Genomic DNA, 14,228 nt, shown 5'->3' with positions numbered 1-14,228 from the left:
TTATAACAGCAGAGAATAACATTCACATTGACATTTCAAGTACAAGTTGATTTGAGGTGTGGAAAAAAAAGAAGCTGGCACACTTCACCTTCAACTTTTTGTACCATGATACCAACTACTTCAGCAAAATGGTGTAATGGCACATACTATATACATTGGTTATGTGTTTCATTGTGAGGAAGTGATGTTTTCTGATGTGCACTTTGCTCTTTCTTTAGGTTGGTACAGAGGCTTTTCCTCCAAGAAGCCTTCTATCAAGGTAATTATTTTATAACAGCAGAATTTGACATTTTGTTGATTCCTGCAGGCTGCATACAGTAGTATGCATTTAAATGAATTGAAAGTGAATAAAACACATCACTAGACTCATATGTGACAAAAAAATATTTGGATTGTGTATAAAACCTTTAATGTATTTATAAATGTCTATGTGCACATTAATAATGCAGCACTGTTAACTAAATACATAATTGGACAACCAGTGTTTTATATAAGGTTAACTAGGATTTTATTACACACACAATGAAGAGTTGCCAAAACATCTGTAAAACTGGGTGCCTTGTAATACAAAGTGGTCTCCACATGAAGGTGTTATTCGAGGCTGATGCATTTTTGTGAATGATAATGTGATGTGAGAGATGAGCATCCTAGAAATAACTTTGTCTAGACAACAAAGACCTTAATGACTGATTAACTTATTGAATAGAGCTTTGATTTGACAAAAATAGAAATCTCCTGACCTGTATTTTCAGATGGGCTTTCATAAAGACACGTTTTACCCAAGTTGTTCTGACTTCATACACCACAAAAGCACTATATGTAGTGCTATTTACAAATGGCGGAAACAACTACACAGCAAATATAATGACAAGAAAAGACAAAATATAATAAAAAAACATTATGTATGCATACAAACTGTATGTGTGTCGCATTACATGCACACTATGGTATGATGCACATGCCAGCTCTAACATTTATTTTAAATTGTAGTATGGCACTTTATAGATTATCAGAGCATCTTGGATGTACCACTCTACACACTTCTCTCCTGTGCAGAACTCTTTCAAAAATCCAAATTTTGTTTTTCTTTCAGCCAGCAGATGGTGCAAACAGTAATCTGAAAACCATTCATTTTACCAAAAAATGCTATAAAAAATTAAATCCAAGTTGGTTAATTAATTACATTAAATACATTGTTTTCTTCAGTGACTTCTGCAGGACAGATTCAACACACACTTGTTGTGGTGTTTTATCTTTGATCAAGGCAGAAAGCAAGTTGAGATGGAGGGCGGGATGGAACGATTCAATCCAAACCTCTCACTTCACAGTTCGTGCATGCAGCATCATTATGATAAATCCTGCTCAGTACGAAAAAAACATAGGTGCAGAACTCTGATTATACAACACCATCACTGCTGACAGAGATCAATACTCTGCACTGCAGTAAGTGGTTATTATATACCACTGACACATCTACTTCCCAAATGATTGATTGTTTAGTAAAGACGGACTCCATCCTTGATAACCTGTTTCATAGGTCCACTCTGCTTTAAAATGAAATGTCAGAAGCTGAAGTGTTATGTGATGCTGCTCTAATGTTTTAAAGCACACAAGCTGTCCAGTCCTGGTAAATGTAGGTGTTAGTGGCTACATGCTGTCCTTCTCTACTCTCATCAGCTATTTACAGTTCTTACTAACACTCCTCCATTTTGTTATGTACTCTGCTGCCCACATTCAGTCGCCCCCATACTCTCTCTGTGCTGAGAGAATTAGTTGGGCTCACTGTGGCCAATTCTTCACATCTGGCAGATTAGAATAAGAAAGATGAACTGCAAGGGTGGCAGTTGGCACCACTCAGTCTCGCATGCCCGTCCCCTGCTAAGCCAAGCCACAATAGGGCTCCTGCACAGAGGCGGCGCCAGGGAGGAGCTAGGGGGTGCTGTAGCTACCCCTAGGATTGCCATAGCACCCCCTTAGCACCCCCAAGAAATTGCTGTGGTTGATTTATAAATAAATAAAAAATCGTTAATGTGTAAATAGTATAATTTATATTTGAAAAATGAATAAATACATTAATAAAACAAACCGATTCTTTTTAGGCTAAAAAACACAGGTGATCGTATTCAGCCAAAGGGTGCAGCACACATTGAACTTTTGACCTTACTTCCGCAGTAACGTATTCACAAAGAAGAAGAAGAGCTCAATATTTGGAGCCGTTAGGATTAGAGAAGTGAGTCTAACGCTAGCAATGGATAGTTTTTTACTCCCTCAACGTCAAGGTGTGGAGACTTTATCAAAATCTGTAAATGAGACTGAGAGATATGGTGAACTTGTCACCAACCGGGACGAAAAAAAGCGGCCGGAGGAAAGTGATCTGACTACGGCTGTGATTGCTGCTGAGGATGCTTATAATGTCACCCTGCTGTACATGACATTAGACCAGGGGATCGCACGCCAGGCCACAGTGGGTGAATCAGCTGATAGGGGTCCATGCAAGAACTTTACTCTTATCTTTGTCTCGTAGAAGAACATTACAGTGAACATGTGTTTTACAGAAATGTGAATAAATGGATCATCGAATCTAAAGTGATACAGCGCACTGGACATGGTTTATTTTTAGCCCAGAAAACGCGTTCGCCCTCAGTGGCTTATTTAGATATATTAAATCACTACAGATTTGACTACATTATTTTGACCATACGTGCAAGTGTGAAAACTGTGTGAGGATGCCTGCGCGTGTGTGTTTATGTGTGTGCTTGGCTATGGGTGGTGTATTTGGCCTGCTGCATTAATCTTCTGAGCCACTGTATGAGAGCTGCATTAATGATTGTTTGAACCCGGCTTTTTGGCTGGTATTTGAAATATGTTTGGTGGGCTAATCGGAGTTCTATGGTGCTGTTGTATCGGCAACTTTAAAGCAATCTCTCTCGTTCGCTCGCTTAGTAAACCGCGGCGGAGGTGGGTGGGCATCTGCGCGAGTGTGTGTAACGTTAGCCTATTTGTGTCAAGGGAAACTCAAAATTTCAGAGCACCCTCACTGAAACGTCCAGCAACCCCAAAGCACCAGCAAAAGAACATCTCTGGCGCCGCCACTGCTCCTGCACATTGCTCTGCCTCTCGTCTTTGTAGTGGTGCAAACAGTATCCTTTTTTTCTTTGCATGGCAGAAAATGTCAGCACATAGCAAAGGAGAAATTGTCGAAATACTAAAGGAATGATCTTGTGTTTCCTTCAACATATAATGTGTTGCCAGCAGTATTGCATAATCCTAACTCAACACAGTTTAGGTCATTCTATCTAATAACACAATACTGTATGTTTTGGTTACATATAGCAGGAGGATTAAGAATGTGATCCTGTCCCACTCAGTAACATATCTGCGCTTTCTTCTCTGTCCACAGGGTATTTTCCCAGTCAGCTATGTCCACTTGAAGAAATCCACAGTAACCAACAGAGGGTGAGTTGTATGATGTATGATGATGTTTTTTGATTTGAGCTTGCACAGCATCATAATTAGGGATGCACTTATCCAACTTTAAAAAAAAAAAAAATAAGTACTTAGTATTTACCCCACCCTGATACATCCACCAACATCAACTCATCTGTGTCAGAGCATGACAATCTGTGATGATCCATTCTTTAAGACAATTTCCACCAGACAGCTGCTGACATGCATGCACACACTCCCTCTCACACACACATATACACACACACATGTATGTACTGTACACACAGTGGCGGTCATCTACTGTTCCCATCACAAAAGCCGACCACAGCTATAGAGGCCAGAATAAAGGCAAAGACAAAAACAGGCAGCAAAGCTCTTTATCAGCCTGAACTCATGGATATTAAATCTGCAGGCTGGGAGCTGTGGCTCAGTGTGGACTGGGAGTTTACTGTTATTTCACCACCCTCCAGTTGAGCTACCACATAGCTTGAGGACTCTCGTTTACACTCAAACAATTAAAAGTGCAGGCTTGGAAATTAACATTATTATACTTCCTCGCTCCAGGAGCTGCACTTGGGGAAATGTGCTGTGCTGTCTCATGGGGTTAATGAGGTGAAACACCTACTGCATATCTGTAGTTCTCCCAAAGCATCCGTGTCACAGACAATCACCCTGACTCATTGTGTAAGGGATGGATATGCTTCCCTTGTTGCAATAACAACATTACAGTATTAAAGATAAAAGAGATCTAACCTTTGGTTTAATGTTTCCCTGTGAGTGTGGTCACACAGGAAGGATGTGTGTTGAGGTTTTTATCGGAGTGCACCACCTCCGTTCCTTCCTCTGTTACCTCTTTGTCATTTCATAGCTTCTTTAAAAAGCTGACTTGAAGCAGTGACATACATAAATGCATGTGGTTTTGTATGTGTGAATATTTAGTCAAGTTACCTGAAAATGTAATCATTTACACATTACATATTACTCATTTAAAAAAGTAATTACATTACGTATTACTCAACAAAAGTAATCAGTTACATTACTTATTACTTTACTTTTGTTCTCAGTTCAACGTTAATCCGGTGACTAATCGCGTCCCTGAACCAAGTTACTCATTTCACCTCACAGCAAGCAGATTCCGGGTTTGAACGTACTGGCCAGCTTTAGCCCTTGTGTGTGGAGTTTGCATGTTCTCTCTGTTTTAGCGTGGGTTTCTCCACGTTCTCCGGCTTCCTTCCACAGTCCGAAGACATGCAGGTTAGGTTAGTTGTTGACTCTAAATTGCCCATAGGTGTGAATTAGAGCTATGATCAGGGCTTGAACCTGCATGGTTTCTATCCAAGCCCGACCTGAACCCGAACCACAGCAGCAGGTTTGGGGAAATCAATCCCAATTAAAAACCTGAATTTCCTGCTTCAGTCAAACTTTAGTCAATTAAAGTATTTTCAGACATTTGTGACACAATCTCTGACATGCGCCTTCTCGAATGCTCAGCACAGTAACTGTCATATGCCATATTAAAAAAGATTGTATAACATTTCTCCACATTAATCAGAGGTGGGAGTCGAAATTTAGCGCGAAACCAACCCGATTGAAGCCCCCGGGAATTTTGAGAAATTACAGCTCCAATTGGATTCGGGCTCACAAATTAAAGCTCTAGTGTAAATGTGAGCATGAATGATTGTCTGTCTCTATGTGAGGCCTGTTATGGTCCGCTGAACTGTCGAGGGTGTATGCAGCCTCTTTCCCAATGTCAGCTGGGATCGGCTCCAGCCGATGTGCAGCGGTTGACCTGCACCTGGATAAAACAGGTTACATACAATAATTATCACATACTCAGGGGTCAACAGAATTTAAAATTGTAATCCCTTACCCTACTCATTACTGAAAAAAGTAATCTGCCAATATTGCATTATTGCCCAAGACTTGTGTGTATCATTGTGTGTTTTTCCACATTCATGTACATGTTTCTTTTGCTGCAGGCTGTGCGAGACGGTGGTGCCCCTTGAGGACCCTATTATCACAGAGACCACCTCCACACTGCAGGAATGGGGGATATTGTGGAAGCAGCTCTATGTGGTCAGTGGCAATATATTTAATACATCACATTCATCTTAAAACATACCTAAGCAATACATGTGAGACTGATTCTAACATTACTAATTTCCAAGGGAGTTGGGAGAAAAACAGGTTTTACAAAAAGAAATTCCACCCATCGTTGTTTAATTTGCATCCTTTTAAGGGGCTTTAGTTGAATAAGCGCGTCCAGTATGTCTTTCTTCCCTGCCCCTAATTCAACACCTGGTATAACCAGAAAGTATAGTGAACAGCTCACAGAGATACAGCCCAAAGTGTGCAGTGAAAGCTCCTTAAGATATTTCCCCATAGCATGTCGTTCTGACTGTCACCCTACATTTTTATATACTATCTATGTAGGAAAAGAAATGGTGGTTGGCCACAGCTAATGGCCTACAGACCTGTCGTATGCAATTTCATGCTGTGTCATTCAGCCATTGATTGATTTAAGCCTGCCTCTTGTAGTTTCTACATCATCTTAAGATCCAGCTCTGCTTGCCACCTTCAGTCAGCCTTTACTTGCTGGCTAAAAGTGATTACTGGAAACCTAAAGCATCCTTAATCCTGCTATGTGTTGAGGGGGCAGGCTGAAGAGGTTGGTAGGGTTTGGAGCTGAGTGGATACGTTGTGGAGCTGGCAGCAAGTTTTTACATAACCTCTCGCTGAGGACTGATCATGCTCTGAGCAACTAAGGAGCCAGTGGCATTGGTGTGGTGATGTAACTTCCTCTGAAGCTCGACTAATGTGAAGCGCTGATTTAACAGTGCTCGTTTTGGTGCTCACACCCTGTGTGATATGGGCCATGTTGCCACAGTTGCATCCACAATAGGATGTAGCATTGGCTAGATGTTAATACATTTTACCTTATTGTTGCCAATTACAATTCATGGTATTACTTCAGGGAGCAATGGCCTGAGCATAACTGTGTATCTGTTATAATGTAGGTAATTAGCCCCGCACAATAGACACCCGTAAGGGCTCATCAACCCTGACAAAAATCTTAGTTTTTCAGCAGCCTTTGAGAACATGCAGTGTTTATCCTCATTAAATTGACATCGGCATTGTGGCAGCGCTTAATATTTGCTTTTATGTAAACAAACCTGGGTGGTAACGTGGGCTTGTAATGCCATTAGGGATAACAGAAAATGCCTGAATTAAAGGTGTTGTCCTTGGTCTCCGAAAATGGTGATGAAATTCATTACCGTGAGGAAGTCAAAGCAGACTTGCTAGAGGAATTTATTTTTTGTTTCATTAACAAAACCAGTGGGCTTTAAATCTCAGTATTAGTTCTTCTTCCTGCACTGGCTGGCAGAAGTGGTTAGAACGTGATATTTGTCTCAATCATACCTTAATTGAATGCAAAATAAATCACCAAAGTCTGATATCAGAGAACCACCTTCATGTAGACTCTTGTTTTTCTCACTGTCCAGCTTTGTAGCTGTAGAGTACTGCTATACAGTTATAAAATCCATGATACCAAGACATTTCTCGGCAGAGTTTAATAACCTTTAAATAAATGCTGCGGAAGAAGGAGATCACATATCTTAACTAAGTCTTTTTTTTTGGCTGCTTCAATAGAAACACAAGGTGGATCTATTTCATAAGCTGCGTCATGTGATGAATGAGCTCATCGACCTGCGTCGGCAGCTGATCCAGGGTCACCTCGCCCAGGACCAGACTCGTGAGATCAAGCGGCACATCACTGTACGGCTTGACTGGGGCAATGAGTGAGTTAATCTTGTACTGAGTGCATTGTATTGACATTGGCTACCAAAGAATAGAATATGTCTTTGGCAGAGATCTACAACACTGGATGAGTGGGTGTGAAATAGCATCCTCTATGATGTAATTTTATGGTCATTTAGCAGATGAGTGAATCTCAAGCGGCTTAAAGTCAATGCACATCCCCCTGAAGGAACTGTAAAGCCATATTCCTACTGTTGCCAGTTTTAAACTCCATCCAACTGAGCTGTGACAGGCATCCATAACAGAGATAAAGATGTGAGGGCTCTAGTTCGGCCAAGGAAGAGCTTTATGTGGAGGGGCCATCTGTCATTGTTGTCAATTGTGAAGATTCATTGCACAATTTAACATGAAAGTACACAGATATTCACTTGAACTATGTGTGTCAATGTAAAAAAAAAAAAAACACACTCAGAAGTGGAGCCGGAATTCACTGTATTTTATTCACCATGTGTGTTGAGGTCAGTGCTCTGTTGTGCACACTGACCTGAGAGCTGTAGTGATCTAATGTCATGGTCATCAGAGCAGCGCTGATAGTACTCCATGATTTGAGGCTGCACAATTTTGTTTAAAGTGCTCATATTATGCTTTTTGGCATTTTCCCTTTCCTTTATTGTGTTATATATCTTTTTGTGCATGTAATATGCTTCCAAAGTGAGAAAGCCCAAAGTCCACCCCAAAGAGACTTACCATCTTCAACAGAAAACACTGTTCACAAACTGCTCCAAACAGCTCTTGTAGTCCAGCCTTTACTTCCGTGACGAACGTGTGTCACTTTGTAACACACGTTATAATGCTCGCCAATGTGCTAGCGTGGCATGCCCTCATACTCTGCTTCTGATTAGCTAGAAGTGCTTACCTAGCTACTGCGCATGTGTGACTCCCAACAAAGATGGAACAGAAGTGAGATGCCTCTGTAGCTAAAACAGAGAGCTCAACACACAGGGTGAAAAGAGGAGCTGCAGCAATGTGCAGTACAACATTTGATTCTGATATAACCTCTAAATACAATTATGAACCTGAAAATGAGCATAACATGAGCACTTTAAGTGAAAGGTTACAGTATTTTATACAAGAGCATGAACCAGAGGTGTAAGGAAACAAAGTACATTTAGTTACTTTTACTGTAGTACTGTACTTAACCTCTTTAATCCCATAGATGTTGGATGTCCCTGTTGGATGTGACGGTGCTGCCATGAAAAATTGAGTATTCTGTTTGAATATTTCATTCAGTATCAGTGATACAACAAACTGTAGGAGTCCTGGAGCAAATTGATAAAAAAAATCACAGTTTATACAGAAGTTAAAATGGTTATAAGTATAAACACTTTTCTTTTTTGTTACATTATATTTATACTTCACCGCATTTATTATATTGTCAATATTGTACCCTATTTATCTGACAACTGATTGTTTTGCAAATCAAGGTTCATAATTGCGCGATGCATCACGTGAGTTTAAAGGTTAACTATTATATAGCATTTTCAGGTACTTGTATTGTCTCTCTCTGCCTGTCTCTTTAACAACATTGGCAGCCAAGATTACATCTACTACTCTTAGCATGTAGCTACATGCGACAATGTTAACACCGCAGTAGCTTTAAAAAAACACTCCAGTAGTTCCTACCTTAAGAAGATGACCAGTCATCGAAGGCCGGCCAAGTGTTATTTAAACCTAGCCGAGAGTAGGAAAAAACTGTTGAAACTGGAGTGTTCAGAACAGTTGGAAATCTGAATGTTTTAGCTCACGGGGATTTCTCTGAAATACATTTAACTCATTATTTTAACATGAAAATCCAACATTTGTCATCTTTAAAACACTATCTAATGGTAGGCCTAATTATGATAATAATACATATACTCATTATGCAGAATGGCTCCTTTTAGAGATATACATAATATACATTATATCATTGATTATTTAAATGATGCATTAATAGCAGTTTTTAATGTTGCAGCTACCATCAAACACTTTAAATACTGATGTGTAGTTACTAAATGAATGATGTTTGATAAAGTAATCCTGTGTTTTGTATGTAAAATCTTGAACATTTTGGGAAATACGCCTATTACCACTATATCTTGGCCCTGAGCAGTTGCCAGGCAACCAGCAAGACTCAAGTAAGGGACTGTGCTTAGCTAAGAGATAGTCTGGCATATAAACCCCCCAGTAAAACAGCAAACTGTCATTTTTACACAACAGTTGTTTGTATGGATTACACAAGCAAGATATAATGTGCGAATTAGTGAGCTTTAGAGGTGCTGGTAGGCATATTTTGCTATTTTCAGACAGAGCCCGGTTAGCTGTTTCATCCTGTTTCCAGTCTTTTTGCTAAGCTAACTGTCTGCTGGCTATAGCTTAATATTTACTTTACATCCATAAGAGTGGTATCAATCTTCTTATCTAACTCTCCAGCAGAAAGTGAATAAACATATTCCCCATTCCTTTAATATGAAAACTAATAACTATAGATGTCAGATAAAAGTAAAAAGTGTGTTTTTTTCATCTGAAAAGGGTATAAAGTACAACGTAGCATGTAACAGAAATACTATTATTAGTACAGTACTTAAATAAATGTAAAAAAGGCATGTTTATAAAGATTTGAATATATTACAAAGTTGATTGAGACACGTCTCTTATCATCTTGTGAAGTGAAAAAGAACACCAAGATTGTATGCACAAGCTCAACATTTGATTCACTTCCACTAAAAGTTGAAATGTGACATTGTTTGACTCAGAACCTAATTTTCTTTCCTTTCTTCACTACTGTTTTTCTTCTTCTTCTTTGTCATACACCCCTAACCCCCTCTTTCACCAGACACCTTGGCTTAGACCTTGTTCCCAGAAAAGAGTTTGAAATGGTGGATCCAGATCAGATCAGCGTATCAGAGCTACACAAACTGGTATGTTGGGTGGGAATATTGTTGAACCAGTGCATGCTGTACAAATTCAACCCATGAATTATTGAATACGATACAGTATTCTTTGAAGGATAAAAATGCTATTATATACGATTCGGCAGCATGCATATACTATACTAGATAAACTATGTATATCTACTGCAATGACTCAAAGATGCTGTCTTTACCCACTATGAGCTTTTTTGTGCCTCTTTTTTTATTGCACAGCCTGTTTTTGCATATAAGACTGTGTTGTTGGATGTGTAGGGATGTGTGAATGCACCGATTATCAAATCATCCATAAAAAGGTGACTCACAAGAGAGTGTGATTCAGCTGTTGGAGCTGCCTTATGCAAACTGTTCTTTATTCTTATCTTACTGTCATATTGTGTTCCTTTTCTTGCATGCACGTGACTCTCACAAGCATGATTGCCAGCTAGCAATGCAGACATAATGCAAAGTGACAGTCCCAGGTGAGGCTATGGGAAAATACATACAAATAAAATTATTTTTTTTTAAATAAATTACACATTTTAGTCTTGGTTCCTTTAATCCAGCAAACAAACTAGAGGCATATTTCTATAAATACATATTGCCTCAAATGTATTTTGGCTTCAGTTACATGGGACTTTCAAATGTACACACACACACACACAGACACACACACACACACACACGCAGGCACGCACGCACGCACGCACGCACGCACACACACACACACACACACACGCAGGCACGCACACACACACACACACACACACACACACACACACACACACACACACACACACACACACACACACACACACACACACACACACACACACGAGACTTACTGAAGCAGATCCAATTTTAGAAATATGCGATTACAGCACAGATGTTATGAAATCTAATGTAATACTGCTGGATACTGTTAGGAGGGAGATCCTTTCTGGTCAGAAGTTGAATCTCCATATGCTGATCAAAACACTCTCCAACTGCCCTGCAGCCTCCCATTATCCCGATGCCATGTTTTTCAGCTTTGTGCACAGAATGTTTGTGCACTAAATGCCTTGTCCAGAAACAACAGTGTAGCTCTTCCTTGCCAAAAAGCCGCCTGACTCTGTCGATGAAAGTGAGCTTGTTTTTGGCAGGGCACAAGGCCTTGGCACCTCTTCAGGTAGAGGAATAGAGGAGTTCTTTTAGGCTGCTAACCAGAGAGGTGTGTGGGCGATTCTGGCTTTGTCCTCTCCTCTCCCACACACTCACGTTTTGCCTCATGTGGGCTTCTTGTAGCGCCACAGTAGTATAGCCGCTTGGCAATGTGCGTAGGTGAAATTTTGTCAGATTTGAAGTATCGACCGAAGCATCGCTCAGGTAGTGTGTCTGAAGCTGCTATAAGGTAAATAAGTTCAATGCTGTGTGGGAAGAGTAAAGAATGGGCTGACTGATCTGACATCTTTCCTTTGAACTTCACTCTTTTTTAGCATATATCCAGCAGACACTGTGGTCAGCAAAGCACAAACCAGGTATAGTCATTTCAAAGCAGTTTGTTTACAAAATCATCAAACCTTTCATACTTTGCCAGTCTCTTCATCTCTCATTTTATATTTCTCTCTGTACACTCCAAATGAGTGTTGTAAAGTCAGGGCGCTCTGGCTCTGACACTGTCACATTTAGACTTGGTGATAGGAATTTCTCTTATTGTACTGAGGACATAATAAGAGCTTGTAGGGTTGATATAAAATTCAAATTACATGGTGTCACTGCCATGCTCCATAAGAACCTTACACCAACGCTGCTCAGAGTGTGAGAGTTGATTCCCATTGGGACTACATATGCCCCAAGATGTGTGCCAACAGTATAACATTGAAAACCCAACAAGCAGTGGCAAAGTGACGCTTGTTGCAATAATTAAATTTTTCTTAGGCTGGGAGGCGTGTTCATGTGTTTCAGGCGGGAAGAAATTCTTTGTAACATAGGTCAACATGTCATAGGAATCTGTTTACTGATTGGCTGCTGGTATTATATGGCCACAATACGTTGCAAAAAGTTAAACTATCCTTAGTCTATATCCTTCCCGTTCCACTCCGGTGCTGCAGGAAATTCTGCCGGATGCATGTATTTTCCGTTTCCTCCTGCTTTCTTTGTGTTGGAATTTTAAATTCGGTGGATTTATGAGGACTATTGCTCCTCAGATCTCTGCATGGTAAATTGAGACAGCTAGCTAGACTATCTGTCCAATCTGAGTTTTCTCTTACACGACTATTTTGCAGCGGCTCTGTGAGGAGCGTAGCACCGCCCATGACGATTCTGATTGGTTTAAAGAAATGCCATTAAACCAGAGCACGTTTTCCTCCCATCCCCAAATGCTGTGTGGAGTAACCAGACTCTCCTTCAGCGCGATTTGGAGAAGGGTCTGGCAAAGCGAGACTAAACTATCCCTAACTTTAGTTTGGCTGGATTTTGCCACAGAATCAAATGGCCGCAGCTTTCTTTAGACATTGCATGGCAGCTCGCCGCTGGCTGCACTTCGCTGCTGCTTGGTGTGTTTTGGGCGTAAAGCTCCCTAATAAGCCTCCCATAAAACAATGTGTCGTTTGTACACTTTGGCTTTTGCACGGATTAAACAAACAAGATCAAACAAGCGGTTGCTTTATATTAAACAGGCAGATATCAATGTTCAACTCTCAGCAGGAAAGCATATAAATAGAAAAGTTTACATCACAGGAATGCACCCTCCCTGCATCCCCTAACAACAAATACAGACCCACCAGAGCTGCATTTTTTATCATTCATTCATAATTTCTTGTAACCTGCATGTTTACTGAGTCAACTGTAAATAGCATGCACATGTGACAGGATGGAATACACTGTAGAGCATATATCAATGAATTATTCACCCCTTACAGTACCCCCATTGATCTGTTAAATAAGCTTATCTATATACAGAGTGGCAGGTACTTCGCCTCTCTCGCAGTAAGGACCTGTCTTGTTAACGGTCACTTTCTTCTTTTGTTCCCAGAGTGATAGCACGAGACAGCGCCATGGTGACGGTTGCCGTGTCCCTGTGTCGCACCACCTCTTCATTAATCTGAAGAGCTTTACTTACAACAGCATCAGCGAGGATGCAGACGTCTTCTTTTTTCTGTATGACACTCGCGAGGCCAAACAGATCAGGTACACATAACAGCCCCAAATGATCCCACGATGCAAGAGCAAACACACACACACACACACACACACACACACACACACACACACACACACACACACACACACACACACACACACACATATTTCACTATCTTTGTGGGGACCCATCATTGACATAATGCATTCCCTAGCCCCTTACCCTCACCCTAACCATAACCTAATTCTAACCCTAATCCTAAAACCAAGTCTTAACTCTCAAACAGCCCTTTAACCTTTTGGGGTCCAGCATTTTGGGCCCCACAAGGCTGTGCAGACCCCACAAGTGTACTGTATTCCCCGGTTTTTGGACCCCACGAATATAGTAAAACAAGCACACACACACACACACACACACACACACACACACACACACACACACACACACACGTTTACACACTATCTCTGTCCAGCAGATTGACTGAGGCATTCTGTGGTTGACAGACACTCTCAAACTGTGAACTGGCTTCTTTTGCAGTGAGAAGTTCATGGTGAAACTGAACAAAAATGGAGGACCAAAGAATCCAGAGAAGGTTGATCGTCTGTGTGCTCTCTTCACGGTAACATATTTTCCCTTCTAGACATAAATATAAATACTCTGTATTTCAACTCTTAAAGGAACTTTTTTTTTTTTTATCCCATTTTACTTTAGGACCTGAGCAGTAAAGACTTGAAGAGAGACCTGTACATTGTTGCACATGTCATAAGAACTGGTAAATAAAATGCAGTGTTTAATGACAGAGGTTTATGGTTTATCAGTGCTCCTTCTTAGCGCGTCCCTCTCCTTTTTGTTTCCAGGTCGTATGCTGCTGAACGACTCAAAGAAAGGCCCACCTCATGTGCAGTACAGAAGACCTTATGGCTGCGCTGTACTTGCCATGAGTGATGTTTTCC

General features: G+C 40.6%; 1 protein-coding gene across 7 annotated transcripts in view; it reads left to right on the top strand.

Annotated features, from left to right (window-relative positions):
* LOC116062085 (dedicator of cytokinesis protein 3-like) overlaps positions 1-14,228 on the top strand; it is a 53,579-nt gene that overhangs the window by 9,174 nt on the left and 30,177 nt on the right. For 6 of the 7 annotated variants that reach the window (XM_036008154.1, XM_036008151.1, XM_036008150.1 and 3 more), the window contains exons 3-12: positions 219-259; positions 3,401-3,456; positions 5,427-5,523; positions 7,099-7,247; positions 10,082-10,166; positions 11,630-11,671; positions 13,168-13,322; positions 13,813-13,894; positions 13,987-14,047; positions 14,133-14,228. The exon at positions 14,133-14,228 is cut by the window's right edge and continues 52 nt beyond it. In XM_036008154.1, the coding sequence (XP_035864047.1) occupies positions 219-259; positions 3,401-3,456; positions 5,427-5,523; positions 7,099-7,247; positions 10,082-10,166; positions 11,630-11,671; positions 13,168-13,322; positions 13,813-13,894; positions 13,987-14,047; positions 14,133-14,228 (864 nt within the window). The remainder of the gene's footprint in view (positions 1-218; positions 260-3,400; positions 3,457-5,426; positions 5,524-7,098; positions 7,248-10,081; positions 10,167-11,629; positions 11,672-13,167; positions 13,323-13,812; positions 13,895-13,986; positions 14,048-14,132) is intronic. The other variant, XM_036008152.1, reaches the window with a different exon arrangement.

The sequence above is a fragment of the Sander lucioperca genome, chromosome 12, assembly GCF_008315115.2.
Source record: "Sander lucioperca isolate FBNREF2018 chromosome 12, SLUC_FBN_1.2, whole genome shotgun sequence".
In the NCBI taxonomy this organism is placed as follows: Eukaryota; Metazoa; Chordata; class Actinopteri; order Perciformes; family Percidae; genus Sander; species Sander lucioperca.
This window is presented reverse-complemented; position numbering and strand designations above follow the sequence as displayed.